At 40.6% G+C, this 23698-nt stretch overlaps 1 protein-coding gene across 2 annotated transcripts in view; it reads right to left on the reverse strand.

Annotated features, from left to right (window-relative positions):
• The window catches only part of alk (ALK receptor tyrosine kinase), a 487049-nt gene that overhangs the window by 284182 nt on the left and 179169 nt on the right, over window positions 1-23698 (reverse strand). For both annotated transcript variants that reach the window (XM_049596824.1, XM_049596823.1), the window contains exon 2: window positions 18065-18172. In XM_049596824.1, the coding sequence (XP_049452781.1) occupies window positions 18065-18172 (108 nt within the window). The remainder of the gene's footprint in view (window positions 1-18064; window positions 18173-23698) is intronic.

Raw genomic sequence — 23698 nt, forward strand, 5'->3', positions numbered from 1 at the left:
TCTCAGCGTTAACAGTGCTGCTGTTCTTCAGATAAAAGGATTTCTAATAGCCCACAGAGAGCATGTACCAGTGTCACGCAGGGCTGCTGCGGTCGATCTCATGTTTGAGTTGCATTAATAAACTAATGTTAGAACAGTGCTTCTCAAGTTTGAACAAGTCTGCTGAAGACATGGCTTGGGCTGGCTATCTCTGAGTTTGATAGTTTGACATGCAGTGCAGACTTTTAATAGAGCAGCATAGGGAGCTTTGGCTGTAAATACACTGGCAAGGAGAAAAAAACTAAATGGCAGAAAAAAACTATCTACACCAGAGAGAGAACTTTACTCCAACTAAAGTCAATAATGCCCTACAGCAGATGTGCCACATGCAATGCACACATAAAGTTCTACAGCCCTACTGCAGTCTGCCCTCGTAAGTCCTACACCTCTCTTTGTTGAGTGTGGTGCTGAGCATGTAGTCTGACTCTTACTTTAACAACTTGCCTTAACCTCTTGATTCTTGTTATACTGTTTTATTGAAATTTTCATCTAATTACTATAAATACCAAAAGTTGATAGTCATTTGTTGCCAACTGCCTTTAACAGTTGTTTCTGGCAACATGACATACAAATGCTGTACTTAGTTTAAGTAGAAGCATTCCTGTCCAATATTCTAATATACCACATGCTGTATTTTCAGCTTCCCCACAGCACTATCAAATATTTCTCTCCATTAAAAGAGATCTCCTTAATCTCCTTAAATATCCTTATCTACAGTATTTAACATGTATTATGAGACTCAGAACATGGTCTGAGCAAGTTATCAGTGAATTGAGATGTAGGAGTGAATGCTTAAAAGGGGCTTTACCTAATGAGGTGGCATCAAGGCTGCATTAGGCTTCCCTTAAATTACATGGCTGTCCACTTGAGGAGGCAGCTGCCTTTAGAGGAATCACAGTGGCAGTCGTTCCCAGCCACTTAGTGCCAGTAAGGGTAATGGTTTCCATGCTTAAAACTTGTCGTTTGGCAAAAAAATATTGATTCCTGTATCTCATCGCCACTGGGGACCTTGAGGGCTGATGAGATGTGGAGAAACTGAGGAGTCCAAGGTTGCGGTGAAAGCTCATTTCCTTTGGTGGAAATGAGCTTTCCTTGGGTGGAATGATGCAGTGTGTTCACTTGAACCTGAACGGAGGCTTTAAAGTCACACTGAGCTGAGATCAGCACAGTTCTTCTCATATATGACTAATATCAACCCAGTCCCCAGAATAAATGCTGGCCTTGTACATTTCTACAACCACAAATATTTAACGGTTGTATATTTTACATGTAGCAGATATGTTTCTTTACTAGCCAAGAACGCTTTGGTTGATGTGTGGTAATGTTTAGGCACAAAAACGTTAGAGAAAGATAATGTTTTGGCTTTAAATACCCAATTATGTCTACAGTTACTCCAATACTGATACCATTATCTGATACCATTATCCAAAAGGTGTCCAATACTGTCTACGATGCTGGTTTAGAAATCTGTGAGTGTGCAAGTCTTTGCACTGATCCGATACCACATAGTTAATTAATAAACTTAAGTGTCACAGCCAGATAAACCAGCAGCATCTACAGTTTTAGAGCTGTGTAGAAGAACTGATTTCTAGTAAATAGTGTAACATTAGCCACTGGAATGTCAGCAATTTATCAATATTTACATGGGAAAGTCCCACTACTCAAAACTTTTGAATGAGAATGAATGAAAGAATGAAGAAATTTCTTATGAAAGAATGAAGAAATTTCTTTATGGTTTACAAAGGGTTTAACTTGAGCCATGCCATACAACATTAGCAATCATTTCACATCCATATAGGGTTAGTAGAATATAGATCACTAGGCTTATATGCAAGTTCAGGTTTCCATATCGGGAAAGATGTCCTGATGGAATCAGGACATCTTTAGTTTTTCGCCACAACCACCATCGCAAATCCCCCGATGTCTTGCAAAAGTCCTGCCCCAAAGTGTTGCTTAAAAACACCAACTGTGGTCTGTGATTTTCTACATGATAATAATTTATTTGAGGAATTTCAGTCAGGATTTAGAGTGCATCATAGCACTGAGACAGCACTAGTTAAAATTACAAATGATCTTCTGATTGCTTCAGACAAAGGACTTGTCTCTGTACTGGTTTTATTAGATCTTAGTGTGGCATTTGACACTATTAACCATCAAATTCTGCTACAGAGACTGGAACACTTAATTGGTCTAAAATGTTCTGCACTAAGCTGGTTTAAATCTTATTTATCTGATCGTTTTCATCCTTACGTACTAAAGTTTGGTTTGGAGTTCCGCAAGGTTCTGTGCTCTGACCAATCCTATTTACTCTATATATGCTTCCTTTAGGTAATATCATTAGAAATCACTCTGTAAATTTCCATTGTTATGCGGATGATACACAGTTGTATTTATCTCTGAAGCCAGAAGAAAGTAATCAATTAAAGGGAAATTTCAGTTTATTTCAACCTGTCTCCTATCATCCTAAATTTGTTTCAAGTGACTAGTGACATAAAAATAATAGTTAGCATGTTAGCCGTTAGCCTAGATACAGCCGGGGCGCATAAAAACGTCAGACCTGTTAAAACATAAGTGAACGGGCATACTTCAAGTGCAATGTTAGTCCACTAAACAAGCTTTTTTTCCACAAAGACCGCCTCATATCGTTAGAATAAATGTCAGAGAACATATAGAAAATGACATGTAAATGTGTTGTCTTACCTTACCAGTGTGGTGCCATGTTTGTTTACCATCTAGCTCTGCTTTCCAAAGCACGGCCGAAATATCGCGAGAACAAGCAGCGATCTCATACCGATAGATGTTCTCTACGACATCTATTGCACGTCTGTCCATCCTGGAAGAGGGATCTCTCCTCAGTTGCTCTTCCTGAGGTTTGTACCGTTTTTTTTCCCCCCGTTAAAGGGGTTTTTTTGGGGGGAAGTTTTTCCTTATCTGCTGTGAGGGTCCTAAGGACAGAGGGATGTCGTATGCTGTAAATCCCTGTGAGGCAGGGTGATTTGTGATATTGGGCTTTATAAATAAAATTGATTGATTTATTGATTGATTGATCTTGTGATGAGAATAAACATATGGGTCATAGAGGCTTTCAATAATTTGTGTTGTTGGTTGTTTTATAATCTGTACCAGAAATAGTAGAATATTCACAAAAACTGGCTATATTCATGCATTTGCATACTTAACACACTCACAGAAAGTGACAGACATAAGTTTCAAAGCTGTCGTCTCACATTTTTCCATCCTCAGATATCATACCAATATTCATGCATGCAGAAGCGCACTTGGCACACTGAGGAGCTGAGCACTTGTGTATGCTGCCAAATGGGGATGAGAGATATGATTCAACTGTGGTGAGCAAGATCTGGGTCCGTCATCCAGTTTCGCCCACCTTAGGCATGTGCAAAGTGACCGATGACTTGCCAACTGACCAGGGACACAGCTTGTACGGCCCATTCATTCACAATCACATCTTTGATTTCTTTCAATATTCCCTGGATATGTCATCTCATTCTTTTTTTTGGCATTACAGAGCATGGGTTCATTTACCTTTTGATTACACCATTGCACATTTTAATCAAAGCAGCTAGAGGAGCTATTTGGAGAAATGGCAGGTACCATAAAAAATATTTCCCCACACGGTTTGAGTTTTTTCCTTTTTGTGAGGGCCAAAAGGGATCCTTGGTTGCCCCCTAATGTTTTGGCAGAGCTCTGTTAATTAGGAGTGGGTCATGACAAACATTCTCCCATTCTCCAAAGTTTGTTTAAATATTTGATTTGTCCCCAAGCACAGAGTAATTACTGGAGACACTGTTTGAAATTGAACCAGGTGCTCACTGTGAAACTGTAATATCGCAGAGAGGAATTTATGTGCTTCTATTTTAGAAAACCTACTTGTGGCAGGAAGAAACTTCCTGAAGAATAATATTCTTGAATGTCAATGTACTTTAGCTCTTGTATGTATAACAGGCCTATAAAAGTATATAATGTATAATACTGTAAAAGTATGTGGATAACAAATGTAAAGAAGAAAAACATCCATCCATCCATCCACCCACCCACTCACCAGGAGACCACTGTTAATGTTCCCATGTGACACCCAAAGGTCATCATGGTTACTGGACTTTGTGGACTTTACTTAACTATGCAAACTACATAGTTACTTTACAAAACTACACATACTACATAAGTTTATGTCAGTTTAAGTGTAATTTCTGTCTCTACATGGTCGCACATTAACTAATCTCCTCTGTTCTCTGTATCGCGCACGGCGGAGTTCGGCGGACACACGTGCTGTTTTTGAAATCTTCCGTGATCACCTGGCCCTCGCATCATTTGTAGTTCACCTACTTGACTGGCTCGTGGAGTGAAGAGAGGAGAAGAGGAGGGAAGGGGTGGTATTGCACATGCGTGGCTTCTGTAGAAGACAAAATAACATCTCCAGGCATCCGTGACCAAAAATCGCTTACTCTCGATTTCACTCGCCCACTGAACTGCATCTGGTAGACGTCTGGTTTGTTTATGCAATTCAATTGATGTCTGTGACTGCAGAATAACTAGTCCAATGTAATATACATCTGTTTTATTGTTTTATGAAAATTCGGAAACTAATCTGTGAACTACAAAAACTTGAGAGGCAGAGAGTTAGAAGCTAAAGCCTAACTATACAGATCACAGTGTAAAAGTGAACCACCACATCCCTGGTGATCAAGATGGAAAATAATTAATGTAAAAGGAAACTTCACCAATTTTCACATAGCTATGTATCATCACAATGAGTGCAGATAACCTAAGTTTATCTTCAGGTCAGTACCTAAAGAAAAAACAGATAAGAGGCTGATGAGGAGTGGAAACACCACCGTTATGTAACCCCTCATGTGAAAAAGATGCGTTGTGACTGTACCTGAAAGCAGAATCCTCCTCTCACATTCATTGTTGCTGAGCCACTTCAAATAATTAATTGCCTCTAAGCAGCCTTCAGAGGGATCTAAAAAGAATAGACTGCATATGTCTAGATTAAGATTATGTCTAGATTGTCTAAGATTCCTGCAAAATCTGCACATGTTCAACCAGCTCCAGGAGCTGTAATTCACTGCATACTGTAACTCAAGAATTTGATCAAGGACGTGTTCAAGTTGTAATGAAAGTTACATTTCTGTGACTGCCTTAATACTAAAAACAGAATTGACTGTCTTTGTCACACTATGTGCCAGATGAAATGATGTCTGCTCAGTGGCTCTGACAGGCATTTATAGATATTTGTTGCACAAGAATACTTATACCAGAAAAGCCATATAAATGACGTTATGAAATGATGTGATTAATTCAAGCTGTCATAGCAGAAATATTGGCACTGCTTTATATCAGCATTATGTAATCCAATATTTCAGCTTGTTCAATCCGAGTGAAAAGAAAACGAAGCTCAATCAAACCAGTTGCCATGTGCGAGTCTATTTCTATTAAGTCTATTTCTAAAGGTTCTCCAATCTACACACCTTTTATTTCATGTCATCTCATGCGAATGTAATTCCATCAGTGCTGTAACCCAATACATTATGAAAGCTTCCATAGAACATTATTGATTATGATCACATCATCACTGTTTTTAGAGCATCTATTACTCAAACCCTGTTTTTCACAGGTCAGTTGAATGGGCTCTCAGCACCTCAAGCTTTGACGATAATTAAAGACAATCTATAAATTCTAACCCCCCCAGAGATGGCGCTCATTGGTTGCGTGACGCTCAGACTGTGACAGCTTGAGGCCATAAAGCATCATGGGGTTCGCAGATGCAAATCTACAGAGAGCGTTTAAAGATTGTAAATCTTTGAAGCTCAAAATGGCCAATTACTGCTTCCTGCATGTCATTTCTTGGAAAGAAAGAAGATGCTTATTAACTTAATTCAAAGCTGGAACTAACCTAATGTGACCCGGCCACAATGAGAAAAAAAACAAAAAGAACAACATGATAATAACTACTTGTGACTCATCGTTCTATGTTTGCGTACATGAAGATCAGGGTCAATATTGTAATGAAAGGCTTCTGTGAACAATGCTGTGTGTAGTTTGATGGATTATTCATACATGCTTGTAATTTCATTAGCTCTACTTGTGAATGCAGTTGAGGTCATTAAGAGAGCAGCCTCCCCTTTGTGAACAGTGTTAGTTTTATAGCATAAGTTGGTTATTCAAGATTTTAAAAATCAGTGTGCAGTAAACAAGGCCTGTGAATGGTGTTGCTCATAAAATGAATGTGCTCCGGTGCTTAGGAATTAATTCATTGTAAAAACACTGATGAATTAATAACCAGGCCTGTCACAATAATTATGTTGACTTACTGTACAGTATGGATATGACCTCGATCATTCTGCTGACCTCAATATTGCCTGTTACATTCACATGCATGTTTGTTTTCATGTCATGTTGTCAAAAATGTCACCAACATTTCTGTCATCGTGATGCCAGAAAAAACAGCAGGGTCTTCCAGACAATTAAAAGACTTGGATGCAGCAATTCTCCCATTTTCTCTCCAACCCTGCCTACTTGTGTGAGTCCAAAGAAAAAATAAAACAAAACTTCAGAGATGACACAATGTAACTATACGGCAGCCTGCAGCCGCACTTTTGGAGTGTAAGCGGCACAGCCCTGGTGGTCATTTGCTCGCCAACCTCTGGCAACAAGCCATAAAGTCAGAAGTTTGTAATTTTACCCTCCAATATATTCATTCTCCTCTGTAAATCCACCGGCAATCTGCCTGACTCCCAGGCTGTCCGGCCCAGGAAGCCTACTGGAGCACACTGGCCTGATTATGGAGATAAATGCGGTGTTCCTGGAGCTTTGCTAAGCCTGTCTTTTAGTTTCAAGAGGCATCACTTGGTTTTGGTTTTGTTGGCCTTGTGGTAAGTCTCAAACTGAGTCATTTTGGACTACTCCTATGAAGGCAAGCTTACTATACTTTCTTGTCAACAGGTGTTAATTACTTTTTTGAAAAAAATTCTTGAGAATTAAAAGTTCATTGCACTTAGAAAGGTTGTACTTGCATTATTAAGATTTAATATTATCATATCAGTGGCAAAACTGGTCTCAAAATGACAATAATATTTATCGCATCTGATTCTGGGAAAATGTATCATCCAACAAAAGTATATAGTTATATCCAGTGGCTGTCACTGTGTCAACAATGGTGTCCGGTTGGTTATCGAGCCTATCACAACTACAGATTATACACTTATATGACCCAGATCACAGTCATCAGACAGCAGAGATGGAGCGATGTGCTGTGTGATGCAGCCAAAGGTCATTGAGATGCAACTGCGGCCATCACAATTTTGAATATAAGAATATATGAAAATGAGATGTTGGATTTGCACAAGAGCAATTTTGACATGGAGTAAATTACATCTGACGATGTATGCCTCTTTGTGGATCGCAAGTGAAAACTGCACTGACAAATTCCCCCATGAAGCCCTTAACTGAGATGATGAATATGTTTATTTCCTGATTACAATGAGATTGTGTCTTGCTGAGTTTATTTATGTATCCATTCGACTTTTTATGGCCTAGGTATATCAGGCAAATTCATTTCCTCTCAAGGGAGCTGGAGCTGTCCTGTCAAACACATACAGATGAATAGATGACTGGAAAGTTGAGGTTTGGGGTTTTTTTTTTTTTTCAGCAGGTATGACAGGTGTTGTAAAGAACTGATCAAAAACATTTAAAACTCTTATTCAACCGCACAAATTAATGAGGGAGTGCTCATTTCACAGCTTGTTTTTCTTTTCCCAGTATGAGTTGATATTAATCAGCTGTGTTCCCCTTTCGCAAAGCAATTAAATTTGTTATCCCCTCCCTGCTTTTGCGATAAAGGCTGTTTTTGTACGTGATCAAATGTGATTTGTTTATGAAGTGAGCAAAAAAGAAGAAAGATGTCTAGAAGTATCATGGAAGATGGAGTGGTGGCTCAAGTGCACGTGACAGTTTCTGATTCTAGATCAGAGGGGATCAAAGACAAATGTCAGGCTTCCTATTCCCTGTGAACTCACTCCTTCACCTTATCCTTGGCATCTTCAAAACTACAAAGGCAGCACACGCTGGCAGGGGGTCAGGAGGAATCCTTCACAACAGACCCTCTATGGCCTTGAAGATATTGAAAAAAAACTACTGACAAAACCCCAAGCCATAAAAAAAAAGACTTTGGCCTTACAGTACGTTCCAAACCATTAACAGTTTGATAGTTTCCCGTTGTTCCAGTCAATAGCAACTCTGAGCCATTGTAAGCAGCAGCAGTAAATTCCTGTCAGCAAATTCTGCTAATGTGGTGATTGAATCTCCATTTAAGACAGACAGCTCTTTTTCAAATTTATCCCACGATCCAGAGCGTCTAAATACATGCACAATGAGAAAAGCATCTGTGGCGTCAGACTGAATTCAGCAGCACAGACAGCAATCAGCTGCTACCCATGAATCTCAGACATGAGGGTGTACCAGATCCTGTTATACAACTTTTCCCTCAGTGAGTTGTTTGCTGGTTGTCTCATTCACATTAACAACTGTGCATCTCAGATTTCAGCAAAACTGAGCAGATGTTTCCATTATTTTCAATATTTTGTATTTTTCATCATTTCATTCCTGATACATTTAAAGTAGCTGTCACACATAATCTCCTCTTTAGTGGGAACTGTGTGAGACTAATGCTGTAATATTAATGAGACCTTCATGTCTGAAGAATGCAAGCGAGACACTGAGGATTGGTGTTAAAGATTTGCTGTCCTCTCTGTTCCACTAATGCTGTGGTATTTGAATTTCTAATGGCCTTTAGATGTGACATTAAACAATGCCATTAAATCTGTGCTCTTTGTCAACCCCCATACACAATTATTGCCAGGATGTTAAAAACATCTTAAAGTATGCTATGCATGAATTTGCCCTGCAAAAACAACGCATAGACTCTTACAAAAGTAATCCCTCTCAATCATCATTTATTATTTATTAGTGGTGTACTTATCTACAGAGATTCCACCCTCTGCTTGTACTTTCTTATGTTCTTCTTTCCGTTGTGTGTTTGGGACGTTCCTGGACAAGGTGTGCAGGCAAAGTTGGGACGTTTTAAAAAGTTAGCGACCAGGTGTCAGACCATAAGCAGCAAGCATCCAAGAGGAAGCTATGAAAGTCACTTTCACTTTTGCTGGCAATACTAGTAACAAAGTAACCGATAATTCCTGTAAAGTATACCTTTAAAAGGTACAATGTCCAGGATTAAGGGCAGGGGAAGGTCACCTGTGGCTCCTGTGCCGCATACGGCTCTTTAGTCCCTCTCCAATGGCTCCCTGTGGCTTTGACCAAACATTAGGCTACATGGATTTATTTTTTTTGAACATTGTCTGGGTCTTCCCTGCCTATCTAAGACAAAGGCGGGCCGCCGGGTGATTTTGGCCATTTTTGTGTGCGCATGGGGGACGTTCAGATGTTGCGTCTTTTGCGCACACAAACCCATTACTTTCAATGTAGACGCATGTCATGCGCACTCACAACCCAAAGCGACGCCGTAGCAGCGCGCATTTGGTGCAATGCACTTGCTTTTTCGTCCAGTGCACAGCTCCACGGACCTGCTTCTCCCTCCGGTGTTGTGTCAGATCCCGGTTCCCCCTCGGGCTGTGCCTCTCCTACTGTTTCCCACAGAGCTCTGCCCCATTCGAAAGACAAAGGAAGCCCGTATGTGCAAAGACGGTGCCTCCGAGATGTAGAATTTGTATTATAGACACACACTTCAGGACCGCTGACTTGTATCATCAGAACAGACATGTCCAGTGATTTTTCAGCCTCCTTTTTATATTTAATAGAGGGGGGACAATACCTGACAGTGATATTCTCAGCTGTCAGGATGTGCCTGCTGTAAAGGGTAAATATAATCATAGAAAGCTGAAAATCACAGGACATGTCTGTTTTGACTATACAAGTCAGCAGTGTAAAGCTCAAGCATGTGGGGGCCTCCTTTTTGTAATTGTCGTTTATCATTTTTGAGGCCTAAAGAAAATACTGAATTTAACAGGGCCTAGACAGATTAGCTACCTAATGGTGAAACATACTAATTATTAGACCTATTAGTAATGTTGATAAGCTAATTTAGACTTAATAAGCCTGTGTTACCTTTATTACAAGGCTCAAATATATTTTTAGCTCCAGACAGATTCAATTTTTTGGGACCAAAAATGGCTCTTTTGGTAGTAAAGGCTGGTGACCCCTGGTATAAAGGGGACATATTGGCAGAAATGGAATATAATGTTCATTACCATATTTTCATACAATCACCTGAAATTAAGAATTGTTGTGCCATTCATATCTCCTGAAGGAGTGGGTCCTCATCCATGGAGTGTACTGTGTAACACTGCCATGTTTCAGTAGCCAATAATGGACAAACTAAACTCTACTCTGGATAGGGCCATCTGTGTTTTCACGTTAGCTGTTTCATTCGGTATTTTCACCAGTTTTAAATCACCCAGTTTGTTTGTACTGGAGAAAAGAGACTTCTATTTTGGCTTCTGGTAAAAACCTACTGTACATCTGGATCTAATGCTATCAGAGAAGAAAGGTTAGCACACATTAGCAGGTGCTGAGCTAGCGACTTGTCTCCAACCGGCCAAACAGTGTCAGAGAAACAATGATTTGTAATGTGAAACTGCTTTTTTTTTTTACTGGTTTTAATCACCTGGAACTCTGCTGATAATTTGGCTGCAAGTAAAAACCAACAATGAACAATGAAGGAATTCTAACTATGAGAAGTTTTAGCTGGCTACAATCTGCAATCCTCACGGCTAGATGCCACTAAATCCCCCTAAATCCTACACATTGGACCTTAAAAGAAAAGACCTTTTTTGCTTATTTGTTTGAACCAGTAATACATGCAAACAAATGCTCATGGGCCCTTGAGTTAAGCTATCCTGGCTGCACAACATGAAAAAACTGCGCAAATGGAACAATGTGCACATGAGTAGGGGTTGGAGGGGCTGAATGATGCGACTCCAAGAGGATGCCATATTTAAGCACCTGCACCACTGCTCTATCTTTTATACCTCCCCCAGCCTTTGCAAATGTGTTTTATTCCACTGCTGTGTCTCATTACACAAGAACAGCACTACCAGCTGAGTGAGGCAGATGTTCTATTGTAGAGCACGGCAACTCCTCAAGTGGCTAGCATCCATCTGAGTGCCTCTGTTACAGCTGGCAGCCACAGCTGAACCAGGACAATCTATCTCGATGAGGAGAATAGGTCTGGAGTGAGAAAGGTGGCGTATGGAAGGGTTATGCTAAACAGAATATGGCAAGGGGCTACCCTGCTGGTATTCCCCAAGGGGAGATGCACACTGTAGATAGGAGGCAGGTCAGAAGGCTCTGACATCGCTGACACACAGGGGCAATGAAGTCAGCTTACCAGCACTGAAATGCAAATACGGACGTTGGCTTACTGTGTAGCCCCTGCAGCTAAAGGCTGCTAATGGAAGCAGGGAGGCGGTAGGGCAGGAGGGGGAGTATGGTGGCGAGAGTCCAGTCGGTCTGTGTTGGCTTTTGTTGTAGGTGATGGATGCCAACGGACAGCAGATGCTGTAGGGACAGCTGAGATCTATCACCGCAGCCTAAAGCCATGTTCACCATGCCATGTTGTTGGGACCTGTCCTCTCCTTTTTCCTAGGCGTCCTCTAAAGCTGTGCTAACACAATGCAACACCACCTAATCTTTACAAGCCCCTTTAAGAAGTAGGGAGCATCAAAATGTGCTCACTCTAAACCGCTTTTCTCATTTTGGCTCAGGAAAACATCTGGTCCCCAAGAGTATAGAAATACAAGGCAGAAATATGTCCACACATATGCATCATTAAGAATACAATATAATATACACTACTGTACAAGTTACACATTTTACATTTGTTCTTGTATGTTCAATCAACATTTTGGCAAACTGCACATTTGTGGTGATCGCAATTTAATTTGTTTCCCTGAACTGTGCCATTATTCATCTGGAGCGTTTGTAGTCATCTGGCTTTTACTGCCCAGATGTGATCCTTCTCAGTCCAGCCACATCATGTTCGGTTCACTAATCACCATACAGAAAAAAACCCTCTCCTCTTCTGGTTTGCTAACATTCTAGAGATGAGAGGTCAGAGCTGTCATCAAATGAAATTACAGAAAATGTAGTCGGCTGATTGATTCAAAAACGGTGGGGTGATCCGTTGTCTAACTGACACCAATTACAGTGAGGTTCACTGCAGGCTGTCACAGCCACAGGCAGCTGAAGCAGGGTCCCAGGGTTTCATATTCAAGGATGTGTTTCATAAACAGTTGGGTGACAGTTTGGTGCGGGCGGGACTTTGAATCATCACTTACAGGATGACCTCCCACCCTGCAAGAGGTTGGAAAGGGGCAAAAAAAATCACACTGGAGCTGTCGCCACCGAGTGATGGGAATGGACTTGGAGAGTCTGACGTGATACGGATGTACACATGCGCCTCTGGGCTTACTTACTCAAACGCTCATACTCTGGGCTGTAATACTGGACTCTAGTCCCAGGATCATTTTTCTTGCCACTCAGACTTTTTCGTTTTCTTCTGATGTCAGTTTTGACTCATCCGTGACAGCTTCAAACATTATTGCACTTTTCTCTCTACCTACTCTACAAACAGCTGTATATGGTGAGATGGTCTTCCACCTCCTATTTATTCATTAGTCCAAATTAGGGCTGGGCGACATGGGAAAATTCATATCTCTGTATTTTCAGGCTGAATGGCAATAAACTACATATATATCTCAAAAAACAGGCTACATGTTCAGTCGCAGGACAAAGCCCAGTCTGAGATGTCACATGCACTTTTATAAAAACAGACTGTGATCAAAATAAAATCCAAGATGTAAATTAGTGCTGCACGATTTGATTAAAATGTGCGAATGCGATTATGGTGGACAATATCGCAATTTGCGACTGTGATTACAACATAATAAATAAATGGTATCATGAGTCTTCTTACTTGATTCAGTGTTTCCCCTACATTATATCAGGGGGCACTGACCTGACCTGATATAGTTAGTGTTATGGACAATCAACAGACTGCTGCTACGCACAGTCAAACACGCTGCTCACACAGCAGCACAGCACAGCACAGCACTGTACACACAGCGGAGTGAGCCTGTGTTGCGTTCAGGCGTTGTCACATAAATGACAAATTCCAGCATGTGAATAGGCTATTGCACAACACAGCAGCATGTCAAGTGGGCCGAGCCCGAACAAGATTTTGCTCAGTTTTTCATTTGTTATTACATAGTTTGTTATGGAGTCTGTGATTTCCCTGTGTCTTCCTCCTACTTTTCGCGGTGCTATCTCAAGTGTTGATATAGATTGGTCATGCTGCGGCGGGACGTGGCGCAAATTGTTCTCTGTCTATAATTTTGCTCCCTACTTGAGCCACACCCACCTCTATTTATTTTTCACCCCTCTCTCCAGTTCTGCTGTATTAACACCAGGTTTAATATATTTTGCTTCCATTTCTCTGCCCTGCTCTACTCTACTTCAACGCTACTTAGCTCTCTCTCTGCTCTACCAGTAGACTACCACATCCACCTGTTGCACAAAATGCACACAGCAGTGTTTCCCCTTGGATGGAGTTGTAGCAGTGGAGGTGAAGCACACGCATGAAAAATAATTTTCATGTGTGTGAAACTTTTTTGTATGGTTGCAAAGCACAGCCTGCTGTAATGTTTCTATGTATCTACTGGCACTAAGTACATACAGTACATTTGTGCACAGTAATGAGCAGGTGAAATGTCTGTCTAGCTTACATATGAGGTGTCTCAAGATTTAGGAACATACAATTTTATTGAATATAATAAAAGTAAAAAGTCACTTGACATGCTGCTGTTTTGTGCTATGACCTATTTAAGTGCTGGAAGTTGTTATTTACGTGACAACGCTTGAACGCAACACAAGCTCAGCACGAGTGATGTGCTGCACCGCTGTGTGAGCAGCGTGTTTGTCTGTGCGTAACAGCAGTCTCTTCATGGTTATTTACACAGTGTCCATAACAATAACTTTGTCAGCTGACAAACTGCACCGGGCTCGGGGTCAAGTTTGGTCAGGAAAATGCGGCCCGAGCTGCTCTAGCGTGCTCACCTGTGTGTGTGGCGGAACTCCGCCGTGCTCGATACAGAGAGCAGAGGAGAACTGTTAACGCGTGACCATGTAGAGACAGAAATGACACGATGACATAACACCATAAATAGTATATTTTTATGTTATTATATGAAGCGTCCATCGCGCAAAATAATATCAATGGGGACTGTGGGCAGGACATTGTTACACAGCGTGTGCCTGCGACTTCAGGCAGAGAGACCGCTGCATCAGAGCAGAAGGAGCACATTTTAAAATACATTTATTTTATCAATTAGTTATTAACTTTTACTATTTTTGGCAACTTGCCCGATTGGGCAAGTGAGTTGTTAGTTTACATGCCCGACCTTGAGTTTTACTTGCCCCGGGCAATCGGGCAATCATTATTGTTGAGCCCTGTATATCTTACTATATAATGACAATGTCTGTGTGTGGGTGTGTGTCTGTTCCACGTTTTTCTCCTCACTGACTTGGTCAATCCATGTGAAATTTGGCACAGTGGTAGAGGGTCACGGGAGGATGTGAATGAAGCAATATTACATCAATTGGCCAAAGGGGGGCGCTATAGCAACCGACTGAAATTGCAAACTTTGAATGGGCATATCTCATGCCCTGTATGTCGTACAGACCAGAAACTTTGCACAGAGATGCCTCTCCTTGTGAGGAACAAATTTGCCTCAAGAACCCATAACTTCTGGTTATATAGATTTTCCATCATTTTGAATTTTTTGAAATCTCGATCTCTTCCTAGGAAGTTTGACCGATCTGCATGAAACTCGGTGAACATAATCTAGGGACCAATATCTAAAGTTCCCTCTTGGCAAAAGTTGGAAAACTCACTAAAACTGAGCTTCTATAAGGCAATGAATATTGCGGAGGGCGTGGCTCATCACATAAAGGTGTATAATATCTCAAGGGTTTCACTGATCACCATGCAACTTTGTAGGCACATGACCACACATAATCTGAGGGGACCCCTCCATTATTGACCCAATCAAACAAAAGGGGGGGTGCTAGAAAGCTAATTTCTTATCTAGGCCTGACCGCCAAATCGATTTTTACTAAACTTGGTAGATATGTAGAACAGGACGCCTCAAGATGACTACAGAAATTTAACTCTAATTGGCAACTGTCCTCGTCCTCTTCCTATTGCCTCTACTGTCATTTGCTAGAACTGACCATGGCACACCAGAAACCACCGTAAGAGCTGATGCAGCTGTCAATCATGTCATTCACTGCTCGTGACCTGTGGTCAAACTCTCAAACTAGTCAGCGTTGATCAAATATTAAATATTTTAATTCAATTTTTTCACTCTGTTGTCAATTACACACACATGCACTTACAGGACCTATACATGCACTAAGTGGAGAGATGCCAGAGTGGGGCTGCCCATGATGGGCGCTCAGAGCAGTTGGGGGGTTCAGTGCCTTACTCAAGGGCACCTCGGCAGTGCCCAGGAGGTGAACTGGCACCTCTCCAGCTATCAGTCCACACTCCATATTTTGGTCCAGACAGGGACTTGAACAGGCGACCCTCCGGTTCCCAACCCAAGTCCCTATGGACTGGACTGAGCTACTGCCGCCCCAAATATGAGTATTATCTCATACATCTCACCTTAAATGTTTTCAGAAACATATTTAAGTGACTGTTTAGTTGTAAAATGAGGAAGTTTGTGACCCTGCTGTCATGTTGGATACAACTGAGCAGGGTACCAAGCACCGCCCAACAGCTGCACCAACTTTCTCATTTTACAGCCTAACAGCACTTTAAAGTATGTTTCTGAAAACATCTGGAGGTGAGAAACAGGCAATGCAGTCACAGAATATTGATTTATAGCTGATCAGCGCTGCCTGGTTTGACAGTTTGACAGCAGTTCACGGCCATGTTTGACATGATTGACAGCTGCTTTAGATACTCCTCGGCTCTGATTGGTTGTTTTTGTTCATGTGCAATAAGACCATTACATGTGCTACGAGGCTATAGAATAGGCACAGAAATATGATTTTTTTTTCTTTTTTTTTTTTCTTCTTAAGGACTGTGTAAATATATAGTGAGATTAACAAATATGAAAAAGTTATTTTTTACAAAATTATTTTCTACAGCTTTGATTGTTGCAGCTCAACTATCCACTTAAATCCATCTTGCAAAATATGGCTGATTAAAGCCGGTACCGGAGAAAATGATCCTTGTGAATGAGATGCCTAAAAACCCTCAGAATCCTTTCACAGAATCCTAATTTCAAAGTTAAAACTATCAGTAATATGAATTCTGTGCACACAACGAAAATTGAATGTGAAACTGCAGATACACGAAGCTGCAACTTATTATTATGCACAGATTATTCTATTATTATTATTTTTTATTTTTTTATTTTTTTTACAAGCTGAGCAAAAGCAGTAATAAAATATTTGTTTTACTAACTGCAGTAAAGTGCTTGTGACTGACTCTGTGACATATGGCTGCACCAGCAGCTGACAGTCAACTCAGATTAGTGAACTGTGAGTGAACAGCCAGTATAATCCCATAGCAGCCGCCCACATGACTACATCTGTTATTAGCATGATTGTGGCTTTTAGACTTAGTTTTCTGTGTGTAACAGTGTGTATGATGAACATCAAAGGGACAATGCTTTGATGCTGTCAAGGATTTTAAACGTCAGGATGCATATTTAAAGCCGGTAAACCCTGAATATTGTAATTTTAAATAACAGTGGATCCATGATGTTATCCTCTATAGAAAACTGCTGAATTCCACACCTCACTTAACTTTTAGTTATAGAGGATTAATGTATTATCTCCCCAACGTCTCTCACTTTGTTTGGTTTTCAGAGTTGATTGAATATGCAATATCTGTTCTTATGTTTCTTACAGCTTCAGAAGACTGAATGATATATTTTTTCAACACTTGAAAAAAATGTGCTCTTAATGCCTGGATTATTTGAAAGGAAAACTTTTATTATTTCAAATGAATATCAAATAAAGTGGCCAAACTTTGCCACAATTTTACATTGCCTCTTCAAAAGAATCTTTTTAGGTTTTTTAAATTAAAGCATTATGGATATTTAAATTAATCCAAAATCTAATCCGCTTCAAAGACTTATGCATGACTTTGTTGTCATTGTGCTTCTTCCATTTTTACATCATATTTTTACGTCTCAGGATCAGTTTTGTGCTATGACTACATTAAATTTTACATGGCATTACACATTACATGTAGGAATTTTTTTACCGTTTTCCTGTTGCCCTCATTGTGATCTGACACTTCTTTTTGTTTTTCAGTTTTCTTCATTTTTTCATTATGCTTTACAATGGCATAGCTCTATATTCAAAAAACCCACAATCTTCCCTTAACAACATTATTTTAATAACTACGTCTCTAGCATCACATACTGGATCATTCCATGACACACTTGATGTGCAGTAGGCCCATAGTACACACACTAAATACATAGTGACTTCAGAGAGTGGGTAAAGGTGGATGAATTTGTGCATATGTGTGTAAAGAAAAAGGAAATAGTAATATTGTATTCCTGATGTATTTTATTACTTTCACCATTGTAACCAGCCCGATTCCCTGTCGAAATTGATTCTGACTAATTCTATATGCGCTGTGGCAGGTTCAAGATGTGTCTGTAATTGTAACTGAAGTTTTATTTATCTGGGTCCTTGAGTGCATCACAAAAAGGCTGATCAACAGAAACCCAGTTTTGTGATGGTGCCAGGACTTATGTTAGAGGGCACGCGGGACAGAGACGTTTATGTGTGCTGATGGAGAGCTGATGCCAGGTGTCATGGCCAATTGGGAGCAGAGGATGTTTGGAGGACAGAGGCGCCTTAGCCTGTCCGTCTGTCTGAGGGGGGCTGACAATGTCCAACTCACCTGATATGGGCACGGAGTCGTTGGGAAAGCTCAAGTCGTCCTCTGCTACCCAGGAGAAGCTCCAGTACCCTCTAGGAATGCCAGCAGGTCTACCAGCCAATGGCTCACCTGCAAAGACAACAAATCCACATTTTAACTTTCAGAGCACATGTTGCTATTAAAATGTTAAGGCATTCAATGAATAAGCAATTACTCCTTGCTGTGTTTATTTGGGCTGAATGGTTGCCATTAATTGGGCATCCATGCTGAGATCCCATTAATTTGATAGCCCAACTCACTCATGGCTCCACCTGCTTTATAATTTTAAAATGTTACGTTTCACCTTATTGCTCAAAAGTTAAGATAAAACATTATCAACTTTCAGTATTTCTAAATCAATAAAGCATCCACAGTATTGGTACTGCAGATTAATAGCAGGAAAACTCAAGCAGTGACACAATGAACTTGATTTATAGTTTAAAAAAAAAAAAAAACTCCAAGGACCCATATGAATTGGTTATTGGATATCGATAGGCTGCATAATTACCCGAGGACAAGTTTGCCCAATTTTGTTTGACTCTGTCCTCACCTTCTAAACTCAGACTAATTATTGCAAGATCGAACAGAAGTCTGTTACTGTAAAGTAGATGCAACAACTTTCTCTTATTCTTCTGTGCCCCGACACTGCCATCACACACACACACGTGCACCATCTTTCTCACTTTGTCCTTAGTCCATGGATAATTAGTACACAGTCACAGACCAATACACCACTGCTTGGGAAGGAGGCTCCTACATAAATCCTGCAGTCATTTTAAATGAGCCTTAAAGAGCGATTAATCGTAAACGCTGCCTTTCATGGCAATGAACAGAGCACACTTTGGTTTTAGCCAAAGCAGGCACACACTATTCATGGTTTGTTCTTCATTAGCTTGTCTTCCACTGACATACAGCAGATGACCTGAAGATGGCTCTTATTTTTATTTAAGGACCATCTCCATTGTCTGAATTATGTTAGACAAAAGCTGCATTTGTAGCAAAAGCTAAGTATTGTCATAAATAAGAGATAATACTGTTATAATCTAAGGACTTAGATTGAGTCTCTTCTGCTGACTTTCCCCCTGAGATATGCAATACTATAAGTAAGCCTTTATGCATGATAAAGTGTCCACCTGCACAACTGGTACATGTCAGTCCTACACTATGAATGCTTAAAATGTTCAGTACTCGATGAGAAGAGAAATGTGAGTTAGTAACAAGCATAAGTGACATGTTTAAACATAAGTCATTTTACCTTTTAAAAGCGATGGCTGCCTGCTTCTGATATTAGAAACTGTGACGTAAAATGTGTTTACATCAGGACGTTTACAGCTTGGAGTTGAAACATTAACGTTACACCGCATTTGCAGCACAGATATAGCAACTAATAACAATTTGCTATGTAATGTTAAATACAAAATGGAGTAATGGCTTCCTGAGCAAAGAATTAGCTACCTCTGGGTGCGCTGAAATCCGAGTTTCTCTATTTATTGTCGTGGTAGACCTTGGCACGTGCATGTTGCTGCATCGGCTCCAAGCTGTATCCCGCTTGCTTGCTAACGGTAACTTAGCCGCTCTGCACTGCGTTCACACGGTGGTTACCGCTAATTACGCCGTCCCGATCCACGACGTCGCCGCAAAAGTGAAGCACCCACACTCGGGGGTCCGCCACGGTTAACACCGCGAGTTCTGTCAGCACGGTCGCTGTTATTAGCGTATTTTGCGCCGTTACTACCGCTAGCCGCCAACCGTCAGCTCAGTCACCTGTATGTTTAGAGCCGTGTGCAACTTAGCCTCTGAATCATACCCTGCATTCAAGTGGTGTCACAATAATCGGAAAAATGAGTTTCAGACTGGGAAATTCACGTGGACGTCCACTCAAGTCCGAACAACAACTCAGAAAATTGGCAAAACTTTTGGCACACGAGTTACCAAATGCAGAAACATGGCAGACGAAAGTAAATGTTCCGTTTTACGACAATGAAATTTTAATTAATTCACATATTTTATGTCATTTTTTTTTAGGTAAATCGATATTTAAGTCGTTCTGCAGAATGCACTGGTGCACAATCACTTTGTAATTTAAAGTTTCAACTTTTCTAGATGTGTTTTTTAACTTTAACTCTAAGCAATAAAAGACAACACGTCTTCTTTGAGGCATCCATTTTGTTTCCACACTGTAACTTAAAGCTCATGAACACACACCAAAGTCGGAAAAACCAACTCCTAACTCTGGAAATGAGACTACCTGAACAGCATATGAATATGATCTGAATGTCTGAGAAAAAAGCCATGTGGGCAAGATTGAAGAGGGGTCAAGCACATTTGTCTGTTTTACTGTGAAGTCATATTATTTACAAGTCAACAGGAGTGGATAATGAAACATCCAATCGTCCTGTCTGTGCAGTTGCATTGCGGCTATAATGACAGGCACAAAATAAAGGGTTTATTACAGGGTCAAGAGGCAAGTATCAATAATTGGCAACTGGTACAACTGAATCACAATAAAATTAATGAAATGACTTATAGTGCTGAGTAGTTCCTTTCCCAGCCTAAAACTGAGCTGCTTTCAATGTGACTTCTTGAAATGAGGCTGATAACCCTGGATGAGCCTTTCTCCTCTCAAAAGGTGGACATGACCACATGCTTCTTTTCCCCATCGATGGCGAGGCGAGAGGAGCGGACACTGGCCCATACAGAATGCCTGATTAAGGGTCAACAGCTGTCGCTGCAGGGGGAACTGGCTGGCTGGTGAGATACTACATGAGCTGGCAGGCTGCTGCTAGAGCTGACCGGCTGGTCGGCTGCCTGATAGCTGTAGTTGCTGATTGGCTGAAGAGCTTTCACATCAAGTGAAAATCCACTGGGGGGACTGGTTGTTGTGAGAGGTGGCTAGCTTTCTGACTGACTGACTGACTGACTGACAGCTGGGACTGGAAAAGCTGGCTGGCTGAGTGGGCATCACAGGAGTGGATATCACAGGAGTGGCATCTGATATAACCAGGTCAAAAAGACCTGAGGCAGACATGAGCCTCAACATGAAGGTCTTTATTTAGGCTACCAGTCAATCTACGTCCCAAACATCACTCACTGAATGAAATAATTAAACTGTCAATACAAGTGGTCAAAATGAGCCTCTGACAGGGTGCATTAGCTCACCCTCACAGGATGAGGAGATCAGACATCTAAAGGGAGCTCAGAAAAGAACCAACTTTGCATTTAAAAGGAGCCAGTTAGGGTGGTTTAGGTGTCTCAGCAGGATGTGTCTTCTGGAGATGCTATTTTTGGACTTCTGCAACTGGGGAGGAGACACCAGGGCAGACCTAGAACATGCTGGAGGGAATTTATAGCCTACTGTATCTTGGCTGGCCTGGAAACACATCAGAAGGCCCAGAAAGAGCTGGAGGATGCTGATGGAAAGGAGGAAGTCTATGTTACCTTGCTTTGTCGAGTACAACTCCAACATGGTGAGAGAACAAAAGATAGATTTGCATTTAAATTGGATTTGTCATTTTGTGATGAATTCTAACTGTTGACAAACAAAGAGTCAAATGAAACCTTGAGGGTGTACGCCTCTGCCAACCAGTCAAACTTTAGTTTCCATCCATGCCTGTCCAGACATATATGTAGCCATGACAGTAAACAATACTTCAGACATGATGTTGCTGCAAAGAAGCTTCAAATTCTAAACTTGGATGCCTCACATATCTTCAAGCCTTCAGAGTAGAAGATCTATACAATCACCACAGTTTCAAGGTAGACACATAAGATTAGTGTCACCAATTCAGTGTCTAATCAAATGTCTCCCTTTCTATTCCTGAGTTACAATGTTGACTAATGGTCAGAAAAGTGTTTTGCATAACATTATGATGTCACAGTGAAGTCACAGTGAAGCTAATCTTTGACCTTTTGGATATCACTTCATCTTTTTATCATATTAGACATTTTCGTAAAATTTGTCATAACTAGAGTTTGAATTCCTGAGTTATGGCCAAAAATGTGTTTTATAAGGTCACAGTGACATTTAAGCACCAAAATCTAATCAGCTCATCCTCAAGTCCAAGTGGACGTTTGTGCCAAATTCTAGGAAATTCCCTCAAGGAATTCTTGAGATATTGTGTGTCCACGATTATGGGATTTATACACAGACATACGGACATCCTAAACACACGATACCTCTGGGTATGGGTGTCACCAGGTGGAGGCATAAAAACAAATTGGCAGTAACTGCAGTTGAATTCTTGCCAGTATTTGTACACAAACTGTGCAGGTGGGTGAATGGACCTTTAAACCAAAGTAACCTTGATGTTTAGCACAGTGATATGAATTGAACACGTAACAAACCCTGGGAGAGTGAATTTGACGGGTCTCACTGCTGACTTTGTTTCTGGAAAGTCTGTTGATGTCTTTCATTTGACTACAAACAACAAGCCATGGGGAGGGAATATGTAGAACACAGCTAACACAACTTTGCATCTATACACATAATGATGAGTGCACAATGAGTTAGAGGCAGTTATGCACTTTTTAATCTGACAAATCAGTACTATTGTGCAGGCTACTGTTAGAAAAATGCTGTAAATGCCATTCTATTTAATTTTCTACATGAATGTACAATGTGCAATTAAGAGAAGTCTTCTTATTTTGGCTGAGTTTCTTTTGTGATGGTTTGACGCTCTTCGTTGACTGTGGAAATGAATGTCATGTAAAATAAAGCCCTAATCTGATCCAAGTTTGCTTTCACAAACCGATTCCAAATATAAAAGTTTTCCTGGCGAAAGTCGAATATGAATATGCAAAGCTGAGCCAGATCTTCTCTGCCTATTGAAATCTTATGTGTGGCCAACTAAGTGCTACAGTTTGAGCTCCAACAAACCAAAAAATAATATTAATGGAATTTCCTATAATAGTAGAGAATTTAGTTTGTCAATTAGAAATAATAAGGAGACTGGTGTGTCAGATTGTTGTTTCCACAGATGAATCCTAATTTAGTAATCAGATCACAGCTCGTTGGGTGTGTTGTGACAATTTAATAAAAGCGTAGCAGGTGAGTGAATCTGAGCTCATTATGAGGAAAGTTTAATATATCAGGACAGGTGCATCTTTAATTCAACTTTTTTTAATGCTTAATGTCAAAAGGTAGCATGCCAACACAACTATATATTAAGATTTGTTTTCCCTTGTGTCTTCAATAATTTATCCGTCTGTTTTTTTGTATTTGGTGCCAATTAAAATTCCTTGCTGTGATAATGTTGTTTAAGATGTACTCATGGAAAACATTACTTTTGGCAACCCTATCCCCCACACAAATATGTGCATAACAAACACATATACTCTTGTGCACACAGCCAGTCGCCCATGTGCAATTCACCACTACAGCCGAGAGTTAACTCAGCTCAGTGAACAGTCTAATTCCGTCCCACCCACACTGTGAAATCCTTCAAATGCTTAGTGGATTAATCAATGAGGCTTGACTCAACCTGTCACTTAAACATGACTGTGCACGGACATGCCGTACATCTCTCTCAGCCTGTCTCTGTTTGACTCTCAATCACTCAAACGTCCATGTCAACATATATTTTGTCTTAGTGAAACTGAAGTGGATGGTTGTGGCAA

The sequence above is a fragment of the Epinephelus fuscoguttatus genome, linkage group LG14 (assembly GCF_011397635.1).
Source record: "Epinephelus fuscoguttatus linkage group LG14, E.fuscoguttatus.final_Chr_v1".
Lineage (NCBI taxonomy): Eukaryota > Metazoa > Chordata > Actinopteri > Perciformes > Serranidae > Epinephelus > Epinephelus fuscoguttatus.